This window comes from Gallinula chloropus, assembly GCF_964237585.1.
Source record: "Gallinula chloropus genome assembly, chromosome: 5".
Lineage (NCBI taxonomy): Eukaryota > Metazoa > Chordata > Aves > Gruiformes > Rallidae > Gallinula > Gallinula chloropus.
This window is the reverse complement of record NC_140090.1, coordinates 14,722,577-14,741,867: the sequence shown is the minus strand read 5'-3', so window position 1 is coordinate 14,741,867 and position 19,291 is coordinate 14,722,577. Positions and strand designations below refer to the sequence as shown.

The 19,291-nt window shown below is 39.5% G+C and overlaps 1 protein-coding gene across 1 annotated transcript in view; it reads right to left on the bottom strand.

Annotated features, from left to right (window-relative positions):
* CNTNAP5 (contactin associated protein family member 5) overlaps positions 1-19,291 on the bottom strand; it is a gene marked incomplete at both ends in the record, with an annotated part of 283,999 nt that overhangs the window by 104,731 nt on the left and 159,977 nt on the right. The window contains one exon of the mRNA XM_084265547.1: positions 6,225-6,331. Coding sequence (XP_084121673.1) covers positions 6,225-6,331 — 107 coding nt within the window. The remainder of the gene's footprint in view (positions 1-6,224; positions 6,332-19,291) is intronic.

The following is a 19,291-nucleotide window of genomic DNA, read 5'->3' as shown; positions in this document are numbered from 1 at the left end:
TGAAGGCGGCTGTGTCAGTCATGTACCCTGGCAGCCCCAATCCGGTGCCGGTGTGGGGTGACCTGCAAGTCCTGCTGCTGCAAGAAAGGCGTCAGGGAGACCTACACTGCTTTCAGAGCAGTGTTGGAGGGAAAGGGGAAATCAGAGACTCGAAGGGCACTGTGCAAAGCACGGTATTTCAGCCTTGCTCCAGAAAGTACTGGCGTCCCTGCGGTGATTGTCACACCCAACACAGGCAGGCTTCAAAAGAGATTCTGTTAGTCTCCTCCATACTCTGTTCTGCAGTGCAGTCCCAAAGTGGAATATTCTCTGTTATTTATAAGGACATGTCGGGCAAAGGGATATATTTCTTTTTTTTTAAATGAACACCACTGAGAAATGCAGATGTACAGCTTACAGATGCACAGACTGATGGGAAAGGATAAGACAGGAACTTACTACAAAATAAACAATGAAAATACATATAACAGAAGCATGTTGTGAATAAAAATATGTAGAAACACCAAGTACTGTACTGAAGGCTTGATATGAATATTAAATATGTTTTATTTAGTCAAAGAGCACCAATGTGTTTCAATACACATGGAAAAGCCTATTCCAAGAATCTCAGACAGGAGAATTGGCTACTCAGGACATGCAAATTACATGACCAGGCTCACTGTTAGACATCTGGCAGACATGAAATTCTCTGGAACTCATTTGCCCAGCCAGCAAATTGTGTACACATCTCCCTACCTTGGAACATGAGAGAATTAACAAATCCATGGCTGGTGCTTTAAAATGCAGCTCCAGTACTGCTAACGATCTGGCTGAAGCTATATTAAGCTTTTCAGATCAAAAATTATATATGCAGTAAGCATATTAATATTAAACTTAACAACTTCAGGCTTTGAAAATGCATTTTTTATGTCATATCAATGACTATATGACATATCCATTATTGGATGGATCTTTCCTCCAGCAATTACTGAGGCCAATAAGACACATGCCTGAATGTGCAAGATAGATCACACACCAAAGCAAATATCCAGAATTAAATTACATTCTGTTAATTATCACCTTGCAAAGCTTTGGGACATGTTGACATCCCCAGAACATGAAGAATAAAACCATTGTTTTATATTTCTCAACATCTTTTATATCAATGTTCAGCAGACTTCACAATAAAAAAAAAACAAACCCAAGACTAAAGGCCATCTGAAAACTGTCACATATAAAAATAATAGAAATATAGAAGGGGAAGATAAGGCTTTCTAAGGGACTAACATAACTCTTAGAAAGAAAAGATTACTAATTATTATTACCATGCAATAAAGTTATAACATTCTGTATCTCAGGGCCATTTTACACAGGTCTACTGCTTTTACTATCTCACGATAATTACAAGAAGAATTAATAGGATAAGAGAGATGACTATGCAGGTTTTAAACTATGACCTTTTGACTAAAAATATTTTTTGTGTGTGTATATGTACAAACATACCTGTAATTCCTCTCCCTGTTTCTCTCCTTATATGTACACCTATAATTCCAGTCTAGCCTCATTTGCCACACTGTATGTCTGAGCTAAGACAGCCTCCATCTACAGATGACAGACACTGGCATGTTTCAGAGGTGATACAAGAATTTACTATAGACAACCTATCCCACAGAAAAATTCATCAAGTTCTGAAAATAGTTCACACACTTATATGTATAGAGAGAGCTGACCACTATCTTAGATTAGATGTCACAGTAAAAACCAGCAAAAAATGGATCACCAGAATCCTACCCAGGCCTTTTTCCCAAGCTCTATACCTACACCAACATTCCTATCTAAAAGAGGAAAACAGAAAACAAACATTGCATATCATCTATTTTGTTATGTTTCACACACAATTACATAAAGGATCTTCTCCTATCTGGAGGATGTCAGACTACTGCAATACCTGATGCATCAGTAGACTACCCACCACACTGCAGAAATAGCTACAGGCTTCAGCCAAGCTAATCTTCCAACCTATTTAAGTGCAAGCTGTGTGAAGCACATTTAAAAGATAAACCAAAAAGCAAACCCATGCATTTTGTAGACTCAAAATAAGATTGCATCCTTATAGCATTGTTTTAGCTACAGATCAGGCTAAGTAGCAGTAAGCAAACAGTAGTTTCAAAGGAAAGGATCCATACCATTTCAGTAGACAATATAGATCACACAGCTTCTAATATAGCTGAAAATTGGATTGTATTCCCAACAGAGGTGAAGAAACTAAGGCACAACAAAACTCACACATGATCAACTCACCCACCATCAGGTTAAGAGCCTATGGGGTTATTCCATGACTCCTAGATTTAGAGTTTCTCAACTAGAGACAGTACAGAAATGAAAACACAATTGCTAATCAGTGCTGAGACTGGCCAGCAAGAGGATGTGAATTGCACTGGAAGCTGGAATGATGGAAGGTAAATCCAAATCCCCTTTCCCCATTAGAATGGAGAGGGGAAAAAAAAAAAAAAAAAAAAAAAAAGAGATACTTGGAAGGTATTGAAGGGCAATAATATTCCACATGGCAGCTTGTAAATGAGTATTAGCCATTACTGAATGGAGAAATGGACTAATGCATCAGGCAATAAGCTTTCTAAGAAAGAAACAACCTGGTTAGAAAACATTCAGACTCTTCCTATATGTTACTGAAACCCAGAAAACACCAATGGGTTTTAGCGCTATTTAACTTGTATTTACAGCTAAGTTTAGAGAAGAGGAAGAGAACACAAGCAGAACCAGATGAGACTTCAGTGTGAAACTTGTGTTTGCCACAGAGTAACCAGTTAATGTGATGTGACCCTACACCCTTTCAGTGGTGGACCCTCATCTGGATCAGGGAGGCTGCCACACCTCCTGTGATGGTTTGGGAGCTTTCAGGATCAGAAGGGATTTCCAGTCAGCAGGAAGGTACCTGAGGTTTGCTGAAAAGGGACTGCATCTAGCAAATTTACATAAAGGCCCTGTATAGACCCAGCTAGTTCTTTATATGTACCTTGAGATGGGCACTTTCACTTCATCCACATCTGTAATTTCAACTAAACATATTTTCAGTCAAGACAGACACAATCTGATGTGGTCATACAAACATTGTTCCAGCTGTGTTCTATCAACTTACTGTTCTGTCACTGCCTCTGTCTAGTTCCCTTCTGTTGCATCAAATGCAAACTATTTGTCTTTGTTTTTCATGGCATATTTCCAACCTATCTACCTGTCATGACTCTGGCATTTGCCCTGTCAAAAACATCAAACTACTCTAGCCATAGCCTTTTATTTTTCAAACAAGCACATTATTGCTTTCTCCCGTGTCACTCCTTCATGTCTGCAAGCACTCAATTTCTTCCTCTTTTTAATCTCTACTGTATGACTTTTTGCCTGCAAGAAAGCCTAGCAACAATTATGTACCTGGTAGACTGAAACTGCCACCTATGATACAGATGAAGGCACTCTGTCACTTGTGCCAGTCTGTGTTTTTTTCCCCTGAGAAACTTAAATGCAAACTCTTTGAGGCAGGAATAGTCTGTATTGTTAGCTGTTCCTCAGAACAGTGTGGTCCAGGAATATTTTGAAGAAACCAGTAAGACTGCTTATGAATCAAGACAGAATCTATTTCAACACTTGGAAGATGATAACAGCAAGTTAGGGGCAATGTATCTTCACATCTCAGTTCTTAAAATGGTACGGTCTCCCAGCCTGAGCTGGTAAAACATAAGTCAATTCATTCTCTTTTGAAGATGCATATCGTGCTGTTCTTCCCAAAAGCATGGCAAGGAATGAGTCTTTTTTTGTTGTTCAATCAGTGGTACCCACCTCTCACAAACACCACACCAAAAAGAGGGAAAAATCACATGGATGCAACTCAGAAAAGAAATCCAGCTTTCAATGAAACTATTTGCAGTGTGTTTGATTTGCAGCAGATTGCCAGTTAAATCTTTCCACTGTTGCTGCATGGACTTGGATCTGAAGGGCAGTTTAATAAAAGAAATAGCCTCTCCAAAGTGATACAAGTTCAATTTCAGGCCTGTCAGCCTCTGTGTTCTAGTAAAAATCAAAACCTGTTAAGATAATGTTTCAAACCTTAAGAAGTTAGATGTTTTACTTCGATAGAACTATGCTGAAATACATGATTGGAAGAGTTACCTGTACATTGAGGATACTCTGGAGTTGTGCTGTGATCAGATCTGTGGCTTTCATTCACCTGCTACAAGGTACTCCTGTATGTCAACCACTATCAGCTGAAAGTGATAACGTCTCTTGTTCTGCAGGCTTCTTATCAACAGGCTGCATTTGCCCACCGGCTTTGAAATGGTTTCACCGCACATTTCAAGCGCGTGAATACATTTTTCCAGACTAATGTTGCTGTTTATCAGTGCTGCTTAGCTTACAGGGCAGCTGGCTCTACAATCTAGCTGGAATCAAATTAGATGTTGATAACATGGTTGTAAATAAGCTGAGCAGCTGAATAGCTATACATCACACGTGTGCGCAGCTTGATCTGCTGGAAAGTCTTAACACTAGACTTCCTCAGAAACTTTTTAGAATAGCTTTTACATGAGTGAACCTTAAATAACTGCAGCTATGTATGTGCTTTTGAGAGCACAGACATGAGTTCACAGAAGCAGGAGGCTTCACTAGCTCCACGCAAACACACATCAGTCACGAACCAGTCCTCTGCAGTACCGAGGTGGTGTCTGCACATAAGCCACACAGAGCTGGCACAGACATAACGAGCCACTGGTCCCAAGGTAACATGGCTGCACAGATGTAGCTTAGAGTTTAGCATCCCTAATTGCCTTTGATGGTTAACATCGACAGACCAAGGCTTCTCCCTTTTCACAAACTGATTTGGCTATCTAGATTTGTACGAACTATTACCTGGTGTAAATACTCTGCTATGGCCTCAGTCACTGCATGTACTCTGGGGTGGGTTTCGGCATTTCAAAGAGGGTTGATGCCTTTTGGAATGACAGAAACATTGGGCAAAAAGTAAAACCTCTTTTCAAAACTATGAACTCAGCGTTTGTCCTTCTTCTGGCTTGGCATGATTTCTGCAAACCATTAGCTTCCTTTGTAGAGCTTGCAATGTAGAGTTCAGGTGACAAATCTATAAATAGACCTCTCAACAGCCTCTTCCATCAGCTGTAGACCCCACACCACAAGTGATTTCACCGTTAATTAGCGAACCTTTAATGTCTCCAGAATTACAGTACGGTTGCCAATATTCTCAGCTTCATACCACTAAGTACCTTTTCTTCTCTTTTGCTTTTTATCTTAACAGGGAAAAAAATGCATCTCTCACCAATCTCATCCTATCTGTGGTCTGAGTGCTCATCAAACACCTGAAGCGGTTACAGCTGTATTCCTGGAACTGTTATTCTTATTCTTTTTTTTCTCTTTATTTCCAGTGATAGAACAGGAATCTTATCTTCATTTTCTGTCTTCCTTTTTAGTTTGATACTTTTTTTCATTTTGAAGTATTAAAATCCCCTTAATATTCCTTTTGTTGTGGATTTCAGTAGCTGAATGCATCATAAACTGCTAATGTTTCAGATGCTGTATCTTTATAATTTTGAGTAATTTATATTTTCATTTATAACCCCAAAATTATCAACTGTTGAAAACTGGGTTCTTGCAACATGACCTTTTGGATAATCTAAAACTAAAGAAGCCCATAGAACCAAAATTAACATACAAACACAGGTTAAAATCACCCAGCTCAGCCCAACTAAATATCTAATGACCGATGCAAGTACGATGTGTATGTAATATAAAGGAATTTAAGATTCTCCAAAGCAATGTATAATAGGAGAAAAAAATGTGGAAAAATAGTCAAAATGATCTAGTTATCCCCATCCCTTGAGACATTCAAGGTCAGGCTTGATAAAGCTCTGGACAATCTGATGCAGTTAAAGGTGTCCCTGCTTACTGCAGGGGGATTGGGCTAGACGACCTACAAAGATCCCTTCCAACCTAACACATTCTATGATTCTATCGTTTTGTTTTCTCAAAAATATTTGTCAAAAAACATGCATATTTGCAAATGGATTCCTGCGCATTCCCAGCCTAATACTTGACCTACTGGAACCCTGTCAGGACATGCTACTTCCTATTATACAATATGACCTGTCATGAAGCTCCTTTCTAGTTTATGTGCACCTCGACATACCAGCTACAGTACAAAACACTGTACATGTGGGCTTACTTACAGTTATGACATGTAGCTCCCATGTAGCCTGTATCATTACAATCACAGTAAAAGGTGGTCCAGGACTGAGAGCATTTTCCTCCATGTTCACAGTAGTTGGGTAAACATCTAATTTGAGACAGTTAAAAAAAAAAATGCAATTCATTATAAACATTGCTGAAAAAAGAACCTGCTGGAAAAATATTTATAAAACTGTCTGAACTCCTCATTCAGGCAAGAATTACCTCGGGCTGAATCACCGTAGAATACCTGAAATATTTATTTCTCTGATCTGTAATAGAGTTCAAATACAAGCACTGAAGACAACAACATCTAAAGTATCCAGCAAGTTCGTAAAGACCATTCTCAATAAAAACCTTTCACTCATCCTCCACTTGTTAGCAATTAAAGTGTCACAAATTTTCCAAGCACAGAGAAGGACAAGTTACAGGTGAAAATGCTATTGAAATCTCATTTCAAAGGAGAATCATCCGTTCTCTGATTAAACAGGCATCATTGTTATCAAAATTAGGCTGAGTCACATTTGCAGTAACACAAACAGCATGAAAATCTCAGAAGCGAGAGGAAAAATATGCTTCAATTATGAGTTCCGTACTCTCTCTTCTTTCCCTCATTTTAGTTGGTATGCCTCTAAAGTATCATTGTGAAGCAAATGATTGAAGGGAGAAAGAGGCACAACAGCATACAGCTTGGTAAGTGAGCAGAAACGAAAGAGAAATTCAGGCTCCAGGACAAGCAGTGAATGCTGATCTGAACCTGTGCTGGTGTCCATGCAGGCAGTGCAACAGAGTTACACCAGGCTCAGTAAAACTGAGACTGGCCCATTGTTTCCTTCCCTTCCCCTCCCCCTTACTGTATATTAGATAATCTCTTCTACACTGTCCGTTTGACTTGTGAAAAATGAGTAACTTGTTTATACTGCTGATTCAATTGTGCTGGGTGGGTGGATAGAAAACAGGGAACCAATTTATCTCGTACACACCAGCCTTCCATTAGGGTTTGCTTTGCTGGAAATTGAGCTTGAAAAACCTTTGTATGGCCCAGATCTTTCATTGGAGTTAGTGGCGAAGTCACTGATGCTACGTACATTTGTACCAGCTGAAGAAATGACTTTATTGTAGTGTGTCTCATCCCTAGGAGATGATTTTGCATTTAAGTGTGCATATTGCCTTGAACTGTGGCTTTCAGTCTTTTTCTTCTAGAATCCTTAAAGCTAAATTACATTTCATGCATACAGGCAGAAAAACTGTATACCACTAATGATTATCGTCTTTACCAGTCTCCTGAGCCGCACTGGTCAAGCATTCATCAATCTACTTGAGTCTAAGGCTGTTTAGAGCTGCTAAATATTGAAACCCCCCCAAAATCCCATTTGTATGTAAAGAGGTTCATCAGACTAACCTCTCATCGTCAATATGCTGTATGTAATACATGCATACATAAACTCATCTATATAAATGTGAGATGTGTTCTAGAACTCGGATTTACTTGATCACTATTTATACCACCATACATAAAATTATAAAGATCACATAAAATATTAATATGAAAATTAATTCATTTTTATTAATGCTTACTCAATTATTATAGTCGTTATTTATTATTAAAATATTAGAGAGCTAAGGAATTCAAGAAGTATAACTATCTGCAACATCTGTTGAAACAATTATATATTGGCCTTATAGGAATCATCGTTATGGCTTCTATTAATCATTGGACTCCAGGGAGCTTTTTTCAGTGCTATGGAGAACACCTTTTTTCTAAACCAAGAAAGAAACCAAGGAGACAGCTCAAACTGTTGGTTTTGCCCCATCCTTACAAGGCAGGAAGTCTGAGGAAGACTGAGATTTTGGTTTTTAATGATGCACTGGGCAATCATTTAACAGAGCCCAACATCTGCCAGTACAGCGACAGCCCAGCCAGCCTCTCTGCCATTACATCTACTATTGGCAATGGTGAAGAGTGACTTAGAAGCTTTGGGTTGGTGCTGAGGAAAGCAAGAGCAGCCTACAGATATGGGACAAATGGGACTCGCTGGTGCATGGTCTGCACCCAGCGATGTTGTGCAGTACTGTGCTAGCTCCCTCAAATCAGCAGCTCCCAACAGCTTCGTCCCAGGGGCTGTAGGAGAAGCTGAGTGGCTCAACAGCTCAATGGTGATATATATGTGAATTCTGCCTGTAAGAGCAGCTTTGCTCAGATTTGCGCTTTGGTCGTGCATGCCCTTGCCCTCAGCGTATTGCCTTTACCTCTACCTGCTATGTAGTGATAAATGTTCATTTATGTCACCTGTACAATAGCAGTAGTTATATTCACATCACAGGGCTGCTGGCGACAAGAAACATCTGATGTTAAAGCTCTTTGGAGAGGTAAAAAGAACAGTTCTGTATTATTATCATAATTCACATCATCAGTGTAATGGACAAATATGCTTTCTCCCTATTTTAAGCTACTTTTTATTAATTAACCCAATGCAGTAAAGCTAATTACTAGTCATTTGTGGTTTGCCAAAGGCCTGCATTCAGAGGCTTAGCCACATTTATTCCCTCAAAACAGTTTCCTTTTAAAGGCTTTGCAAAGTTGAAGGTCACTTCTCATTTCTACTTGTCTTACAAATGCAGACACTTTTTCTTCTCCAACAATGCACAAAATGCAAGTCGAACTAGCAATGTAAGCTTTTAATGATATTCATAAATTCAGAATTAAACCTTTTTTATTCCTTAGTCTATTTGCTTTAATTAGCACCAACCACATTGATCTTGTTTTTGGTCAGATAACTAGCCCTTCTAAGAGCTTATGAAACAAATTTCTTTGCAACTCTAATAATTACCATAATCCCATTCTAGCAGAGCAGTTGTGCCTGCATTAGAAACAAAATTTATCCTAATTGTCAGAGAGCTCAAAATTAAGAAATAGCTATGATTAAAATTAATCAAGGCACGGATAAATCACAGGTTGTTCCATTTGTCAACTGTCCTGGATCCTTGTGTTGAAAGAATTAAATACATATGATTTAAAATATAAATGAATATTTGCATTCTAGTACAATCAAACCATTTCAGCAAGAAATGGAGTGATGTCACAGAAGGTTTTATAGACAAAACTTTGCAGCAGGCAGCCCCTGACCTATTTGCAGCTGAAAAGAACAAGCAGATCAACTCAATTTTTGTGAGTATCATAAATGGGACACTTTGAAATTTAATGATTTGCCTAAGACAATTTGTGACAGACTAGGGACTCTGATCTTCTGGATTCCAGATTAATTCATAGAATATATCATGATGAATGAATCTTATTTAACAAAAAAGACAAACACAAAAAAGCCCAAAACACCTAAATTTTCCCTTTATTCAGCCAAGCTGGAAAACACACACCTTAGCCATCTAAGTGAACAACATGCAGAGGCTGCGCAAAAGCATTCACTGACCTTAGATGAAATATTCACCTCCAAAACTCAATGTGTGCTTTCCTTTGAATTCAAAGGACAAATTGCGTAGGAATTAGAATGCAAAATTTGGCCCTTTGATAGGAATGATGAAGAAATAACAATGACAAAATTACTTGAGTGGGAAGGCTGAAGGAGTTCTACACATTTGATGTTACACTTGACTGGAAATAAACCCGGTACTTTCAATAAGCACCTCTCAGATTTTGTTGTAGTCAGCACAACACATCCTGCCTGCACCACACTCTATTCTTCCTAAATAAAGAGGGGAAAAAAGGGAATGATCAGAGAGGAAGAAAAAAGGAACACACCCTCTCAATATTAAAACTGTCAATATGCATCATTTTGAGACCACCAGTAAGTCTCTCAAACCCAGAAGTGCCATAACAAGAAGACACATGAAATTTAAAAGCTTTTCTATCATGAAAACATTTGCCTAAATATTATCTCAAATTAATTTTATTTCAGCATGTTTTCCTGTTTAAGGGCTGCAGCTATTTCCTGTATAATTAACAAAGTATAACATTAACAAGGATGACTTCATATGGTAGGCGTACATGTATGATGAGACTCATGGCTTTACTGTAACAGTCTACATTCTGCTCCAGTAAAATGTTGCCTTTCCACTAACCTTAATACTTTGAGGCCAAATAGTTGAGATTTCTAACCTGTTCTGCTGAGCCATAAATCTATGGAACTCCTTGCCAAAGGATATTTTTGATACAAGAAATGGGTTCAAAGAGAGACCAGACAAGTGTTTGGAAGAGAAAAGGAAGAGAAATGCACCAACATTACTACACAAAGTGTAACAACTATAAAGATGTACAACAGGATGAAAACAGATGAAGATTAGAGAGTGTTAGGACTGAAAGTACCACAGGAGCATATCCCATTCTTGTTTTCCTCTGCATATCACAGAATGATAGAACCACTTGGGTTGGAAGAGACCTTTGAGATCATCGAGTCCATTTGTGGCAAAATAGTGGGCTAGGTCTCCTTAACTAAAGGAAGAAAAGAGAACTAACAGAAGGAGGAAGGGAGAATGAGTAAATACTAAGATTCCCCAGTTGAATCATACTGTCTTTCTCTTTTCTTGGCTTCAGGTATTGTTTATTACTACAGGCTAGAGCAGGGTTAGCACACTCCAAATCTTTGGTATGAATTTCCTCCTCATCACCATACCTCCCTCTTCTGTCTTCTCTTGCAATTTAAAAAAAAAAAAAAAAAGGTTTTTTTTTTCTAAAGTATTGCAGCATACTTATTCTTTTGAAAACCATTTATATCCATTTACATTTTCTTCCCTAAATTTATTATGTAATGAGAAATCACGGAGTACAAAAAGACAAAAGTAATGTAAACAAAGATAATTTTTCTTTTCCATACAGGAAGTCATTCACTCTACCACATTGAAAAGATGTAAAAAAACCCCCAACAAACTACAACTAAAACACTAATGGGGGAAAAAAAGGCATTTTGGTCATTTTAATATTTCTCAAAAAACAGGTTTTTCTTTTTTTCTGAGATTTGCAAAGCTTCCAATTTAACTTTAAAGATAGACTATTATTCCATTATTGGCCACCTTGACTCTCAGACTCTTTGCTTGCATACCACTGCAAGACCAACATTTAGGTCTGGACATTGATGCCAACTGCTGGGACAGAACTGTGGGAGAATGTTGTGCTGGGGTTGGTGGGAGTGAAGGGAAAAAAGCCTGCTAGCTGTGCATTAGATAAAAGGCTTTTTTTTTCCCTAAGGTTTGATTGCTTTGTTGTTAGAACACCTACATTTTTAATAGAGGTAAATGTGCTGACAGTTTGGTTTGGCACCAGCAGAAAGGATTTTATATAAATAAATTTGAAAATGAAAAAAGGGAAACAAATAAACCATCCTGTACAGACAGCTGTTCCATTTAGAATTCATCATTTTACAAAGCAAAAGCAGAAAAGCCATCTGCAAAAATCAAACAAACAAACAAGGACAGGATATTATATCCTACATGCATCCCCACAGTTGGCCTTTAACTGCAACTGGGGTAGCACATCAATTTTGACTGTAAAGGAATAGCAATGGTGGTGAACTCTATTCAGGTCCCCCCAGTAACTCACACAAGTCAGACTCCAAAAACCACTCACATAGCCCACTACCAACCTCCAAACTACATTCTTTCTCCACAGGGGTCTTCTCCAGGGCAAATCCCCTCCCCAGCACTAGTGGAAAGTTCCTCCATTCCATACCAAGGACCAAAGCTGACTATCTGCAACTCTAGCATCTTTCCAAGCACACAGATCACTGTAGCTGTAGGAAGGAGTTTACCCTGCTGAAACCAGTTCCCTAGTTACCCCTGGCAGCATTTACTAAACACGTTTTAAAGAACCAACTCACCACTGCTCTTTCTTACTCTGCAGTCATATCAAGTAAATGTGATGTGAATTCAGCACTTCCTATGCTTCACGTGAAAACAAATAAATAAGCAAACTTATCTGGAAAAGAACAGGACTAAATTAAAACACGATCTGTCTCCAATCCAGATGCACAGTGATGTGAGTGCCGCAGATGAATCTGAAGAACACGTCTGCATTTTGCTCTGCAACGCGGCATTTCTACAGACCAGCACACCCTGCACAGGCCTGAATCGCTGCTTTCTGCAGCTGGTCTCACACGTATGAAACAAAGTCAGGGAGAACAGAAAGCCATAAAGTGAAGACAGGGCAGGCAAAACCAACTCATGGCACTGTCCAAAAAATCTGAGCATTCCCTTTCATTCACATTAAAGAAACACAAAGGACAGAAATCTGCCCCCAAAGAGGGGGTACCATCTTCCACTGTGACTGCCTATTTTTACTGAGACTTTGCTTTGTACAAACATATTATTGCATTATATCCACCACAGACTGAGTTCATCTAAGCGTCAAAGCTCATCTAAGTCCAAGGGCAGGGAACTCTATGTGGTTTTATTATACTTGTCAGTCACCCTTAAGCTATCAGATAGAAAAGCTCTGTCATTACCTGCATTATCCAGCTAAGTTTTAACATTAGAATAGATAGGAGAAGAGGGGGAATGGTCTTTAGAACTGTGGAGATTTTAATTCTGACACCCAGGTTTTGGGTGTTTGAAGATTTGGAGTTTTTAAATCTTGCTCATTTTTCTGCATCATGCTCTTCCACCTAAATACGTGGGTGGTACTGAGGGGGTTTCCGAGACTTAGACTCCAAACTGACCTGCCCACAATGGTTCATTACATCAGTTAGCATGTCCGATTTGTGATGTAGGTGTTTACTTTTGGGAGGGACCCAAGGAGTTCTTGGGTCTCATAGAACTCATGTATTCGTCTAGTGCTAATACTATTTTTTCCACTGCATATTGATTTTTATGAGGGATTAAGTCATTGAGATATTTTTTTCACTTTTTCCTTCCACATCACATAACATAGTTTGGATTTAAGATATTTCTCCCCTTCCATTTCCACATTATTATTTCCAGTGTTTGCTTTGTTTTCAGTGCAAAGGAAAAAAAAAAGAAAATAATAAATTCTTTAAGGACAATCTGATAAAAGAGAAAGTGGCATTTCTAACAATATTGTAATTTTTTGCTGCACAAACACAAAGCAAATTGTCAGTGTTTACAAAGTACCTGCACAAGCACAAGAAACTTTAAAAATCTGTCCACAATCCTTAATTAAAATAGAAATTTCAAGGAACCATGAAGCTTTGGCGTGCCCTGTGCTATTTGTAAACATGTCTACTGGAGCCTACATTTGAAACAGGCAAGAAAAACAAAAGGTAAGGTGGAAAATAATCACTCAGAAGAATGAAATGACCTTTTTAAGGTGACACAAATGATCAGAATTGTAAGCTGGACCATCAGATGCTTATAACTGGGCAAGACAGACTCTCCTGTATGTTGCATTTAACGGAACAATCTATAACAATCCAGGTGTGCCAGGATCTGAAGGCGTGCAGTTTAAACGCTTTGTTTTGGCTGATGACTGAGATATAGGTGGACAATATGCAAATCTACTTTGGGATTTACCCAAAATCAGAAATGTTTTTAAAATGGACGGATGACATCTCTTCTTATGTCTTCAACTCATCACAGCTTTGATTACCATCCAAATTCAAGAAGTGTGATCTAAAAGCATCTGACTCATTGCTATAAAGCCAAGAAGGAAAAATCTAAGAGTATTTCCTGCAAAGAGAAAATAATCTGCACTAGCAAATAATTGTCATTTCTGCAGAGAAGACGCTAAATACTGAAAATAGGAATACCAGAAAAATGAAAAAAAACCCCAACCCACTGGATACCGAATTGTGGGCGGTTTGGTTTTTTATTTTTTCTCCAATGCACTGCAGGTATTTATGTGGGGGTGAATGCAATATTAAGTGTTTGCTTTTTCAATCCCAGCCTGGGACAGTAATAAATAAAATTAAAACTCACTGGGCATAATTAGCCAGGATATTTTCTCATTTGCATGGCCAACTTTGGGGGGAAAGAAAGATTCATATACAGTTTGGCTTCTGCTGCAGGGCATACATTAAATCTTAGAGGAGATTTGGGAAATGCAAAAAGGGACTGTGCTTTCATCGGATTTATCCTAACACCCTTCACCTGCACTAGTAATTAATTTCCCAAAGGCCCATTTTGACAGTACAGCACATGAAGCAATGTTGAGTTCAGTACTAAAAGAAAAAGAGGAAAAAAGTAAAAAAATATTATTAGTTCTTACAAGTAAAAATTGATAATAAAATCTAATGGAATCTACAAAGGAAATAGACATAAAGCAGAATTTAAAAGGTCAACTCTATTTAGCGAGAAAAAAAGAACACTTTAAGCTAATTTATTTAGAAAATGTTATGAAGAATTTTCACAGATAAAATATGAGAAGGGAGAAAAGCATAGGGACTAAGGACGCTGTATGTGCTCCATAACTCGAGTAGTACAGGGAAGCAAACTCATGAATCAACTCAGTATGTTTCTCCCTAATGAGGTACTCTCTTAACGCCAATCCCATCACAGTGATTATTATGTATACCACATGCTGCTCCCTCCATTTTTATTTGTTAGGAGAATTGGAATATGCAGATGAATCTTACTTTAATAAGGATGGCAATATCAGTATGTGCCTGTGTCTGCCCGCGGATGCTACAGAGATGAAACACTGACAGGATTCCTGAGAAAATATCTGAGGTCAAGTTTACATTACATCTCTGGAACTCCCAGGATGTCCTGCAAGATGCACCATCCGTCTATCTGCCAAGCGGATTTTGAAAACAAATCATGTGGATTTTTTTTGCCTTCCTCCCTCCCCCAGGTCACTTAAGGGAACTGAAGTTCCCAGGGTTGTCCTTGACAAGTACTGTCAGTGTTTGCTATAGCGAGGGCAGGGTGCCAGCCAAGTGAAAATAGGACAACCCAGTCAAAGCTTCATCAGCACAAAATCAACACGAACTGCAGCAATCAGATTAAAGTACCCTAGCAGTTGTAGACAAGGAGAGCAATGGATGAATTTATCTTTGCATTCATGCGAATCTGAGCCTAAAGGAAAGCAGGCTCTGACTACCCTCATCATTCATTTATGAATAATGACAGGTTCAAAACATAGATGGCCTTCTCAATCCCAAGATCACCTAGTCTCATATACTGAAGCACAATTTGTGTATAGAATTTATGACAATATAGCAATATAGCACTGTGCTTCTGCACCTGCCTTCGCCCTACCTCTGTCCAGGTAAACTTTGCTACCAAAAAGTCCACAGTTTCCAGCTATTTCAGCCCTGGCAGGAATATCAGAATCATATGACAGCTCATGCTCCTTAACAGAGTTTTCTCTGTCACTGGCCAACTTAAATACTACATCCTTTGTGATGGGGGTTGAGTTCAAAAGCATTAATGTAACAGCCATCATTAAGGATGTGTCTCAGGAGGATGTGACACATCTAAGGATGTGCCTTAAAAGCCTGGTGGAAACAACTATTTATCTAACAGAGCCACAAAGGTGACTGTTTCCATGAGAGGTGTCAAGTCAGAGGAAAATAAGGCCAGTTTTTGCCTTACTGCAGCTGTTTGGCACAAGCTATCCCAACTGCATTCCTCCTAAAAATTTCTCTTTACAAAGTTTGGAGGAGCTGGTGGGAGAAACCACACCAAATCGTATCTCTTTGTGTACACAGAGTGCAAGAACTAGAAATGGAATTTTCTTCTCTGTGACTAGTACTGCAAAGCAGTTTGTCCCACTGCATGCAAGAAGTGGATGAGATCAATCAACTCATGCCTTCAGGCTGCAGGCAACACCTCAGCCCTTGCTGCTGTATTCCAAGGGGTCCATCTGCTGTAAGAGCAGACAGCCATGCTGGGCCCAAAGGGAGCATCTGTGCCGTATGATGAAGGGCTGGAAATCCACAGTGTTTCTGGACTGAAGTTTAATGATTTTCTGGCACATTTTCCTAATATCCATGGCAACTCTTGAGCTGTAATATCTCTTGAGCCCACATTCCTACATCTATTCTCTGAACAGGATGCCAACCACAGCAAACAACCAACTCAGCTTCAGGACTGAAGCTAGTATTTCTAGTCCCAAAATCTGTCATTCCAGCCAATTGCTGAATGGGAAATCCCAGAGCTCCTCAAGAGCGTGGCCAAATTCTCAGCATCTGCATATTTGTTTTCCTACCCATTTCATTTATTTTTAAATGAGAGGCTGCCTGTATCTCCCCCAGGCTGTGCCTTCTATTGTTTGCCTACACACAGACAGACCCATACCCTTACTCTTCCACTGCCATGTAGGAAGAAAAAACACTGCAGAAAGTATTAGTACAAAATCAGAGTCAGATTGTAATGTATTTTGAGATTAGCACAGTTATGATAAAATATATTTTGGTTTTGAACAACAGAGGTACAAAGAGCTGCCCACAATGAAAAAGATGTTTCTAAAACAGTAAGGAACTTGGGTTTCCTAGTCCTAAGGTTATCACTTCTCTCCAGACTTCACTTCAGATCAACAGAGCCTCTTCTCCAATTTCCTTACTCTGACAGTGTCACAGCAAAGATGCTGATGAAATAACTTTAAGAGCATCCTGCTGAACTCTTTGCCAGCTTCCAGCCATCTGTGACTATGGATTCACGTACGCCTTACTGACTTTTTCCTTTATATTTGACCTCTACAGCTTCTAACAACATCCAATTTGATGTTGTGTACGATTTGGATTTGTGAAAAACAGCAAATTGTTTATTTTTCACCTACTTCATGTTGCCCCTCATCACACAGCACTGCCTAGCTCACTCTTCTCAAGACTGAAGAGTCCTAGTCAATTTAATCTCTCTGTGTAGAGAACAGTCTGTGGCACACAAAAGAACAGGATGTCAGCTTTAGAAAGAGCAGTGAGGCCTGAATGACAGACTCTTATAGTCAGAGTTGAACACAGCACCACCTCTGAGTGGCCCAGAAAGGACATACGTCTTGGAAAGGGCTGGTCAGGCCAAGGTTGAGGTCAGCGAATACATCCAACTTGATTTGTGTTTCATCTTTTACCTACTGAAATAGCGGTTGTGAAGGGATCAACACACAGTTCCTAGCTTGATTTACTAAGGGGAAAGATGTCCTAATAGTTATCCAGTGTCGTGGTCCCCACCTCCTCCTAACAGTTCACAGACTTCTCACCCTCGTTTTGACCACATCTGAGAGGGACAGACACCTCAACTCCAAGAAGTCATGGTTTCTCGTGAACAGCCAGCCAAGTAGAAGGGAATCAAGTTACTGTTCATCAAAGAAAAAATACACAGCCTAAGCTGAACCATCATTCTAGATATCATCAAATCTGCAAAGAAGAAATCCCAAGGAAAACAGGGCAATAAATTCTGCAATCACAGAACTTAATCCTGCAGTTGTAAAAATGAATCATGCATTTTTCAAAGCAAAAAAACAAGTCAGGGAAGTGACAAATGAATAGAAAGCATTGTTCTTCCCCATTCCCTTACACTTCAAACATATACATCTCAGGTTAAAAAAACCCCACAAAACCCAATCATCAAGCCATACCTATAGGCTACATAATCCCTACTCCCTGCCACAGAACTGCCTGAGAAATGTCTCTATCAAATGAGCTTTCTCAGAGGTGTGAGATCCTGAGCTGAATTCCTGAAAGATATTTCCCACATGTTCCTTGTTTGGTTGGTTTTTTTTAAGCTGTGTTGTTGTTGACATTTCAGAACCCCTAAAGCAAGAACAAGACACAGCTGTTCCTGCTGGAGGAGAAGCCTAAGCAAATGCAATAGAATTGCACAGACCTGGAGGGAACTCAGAAGATCATTTAGACCATGCTCACACCCCAAGGCATGATCACCTGTACTTGCATTTGTTATTTCTCATAGACTTATCTGACCTATTCACAAAGCCTTCCAGTGACAGGGACTTGACAGTTTCCTCAGGTAGTCTATGCCAAGGCTGCTCTCTCATATATCCTGGTCAGAAAACATCGTTATTCCCTTCTGTGCTGCAGCAGCTTTTTAGCACCTGAAGACCATTTTGCTGCCTCATCTCAGCAATCTCTTCTGGTTAAAGAACCAGAACCTTTGCAGAGGCAACTCTCAGTTCTGCCACATGCACATGCTAGCCAGGGAAGGGAAGCACTTGCATCCTTGAGAAAAGCAGTATCGTGCCTTTCACCAGTGTTAAAAGACCAAAGGAAGAGCTCTGTGCCAGCCACACTGCCCAGCTGGCCACTGCACTAGATGCAGCTATGATTCTTACCCTTCTGAGTGAGAAGTTCCTCTAACGGCATCACTAACCCATTTACAGGAGGCTGTTTGGCAGGCTCAAGAAATGTTTGCAAACACTGTAAAATACTGAGGAAGGGAATGTGAAGACACAATTAGAGGAGAGACATCCTGCTGTTTGGTTTTGTTTGGTTGGGTTTTTTTTCCTCTGAACCAGAAGCAATTGGGAAAGTCTTTCCAGCTTGTATCCATAAACCCCCTGACATGCTACTGCCAGGAAAAGGTTGGGGGCCCTGGCCATACATTTAAAACTAGAAACTTAGTGAAAAAGGGAGTGAATCTCTTCTGACTTACAGCATCTACGAGAAGCAAGTGATTTTTTTTATGCCACCTGCCACCTCCCCATCCCTTGACACCGATTAAGGACCAAAGCCAGTAAGAATTACTCTGCTCTCATTAGACTTTCTTTCTGCTCAGGTTTTCCCCAGGAAGCTTTTAAATTTCATGTCACCCCTAGAAGATTGGTCCCTTTCCAAAAAACACCAGGACTGGGGGCTGTACAGTCACTGTAGCCATGAACTTAATCTATACTGCTCGGCATTTATTTGTTTCGGCTTATGGCAGATGGTTTTTGGTCAGAGGGGATTGACGCAGTACATGTACTGCTGCAAAATATTGCATGGATACCTAAAGATGCTTCTTTCCCTCTCCAACGAAGTCTCTGAATTCAAGGACTTCATGGCACCTTCACTTCCAAACATCTCTGCTTTTTTCCCTTCTGCTCTGTACCACGTCATGGAGGGAAAATGCCAGCACGATGGAAGCAACTGTATTTTCTGTCTTATTAATTCAGTGTAAAGCAAACAATCCCTGATGTGTACCTGTACTCTCAAACAGAAATCCTGAAAAGGCA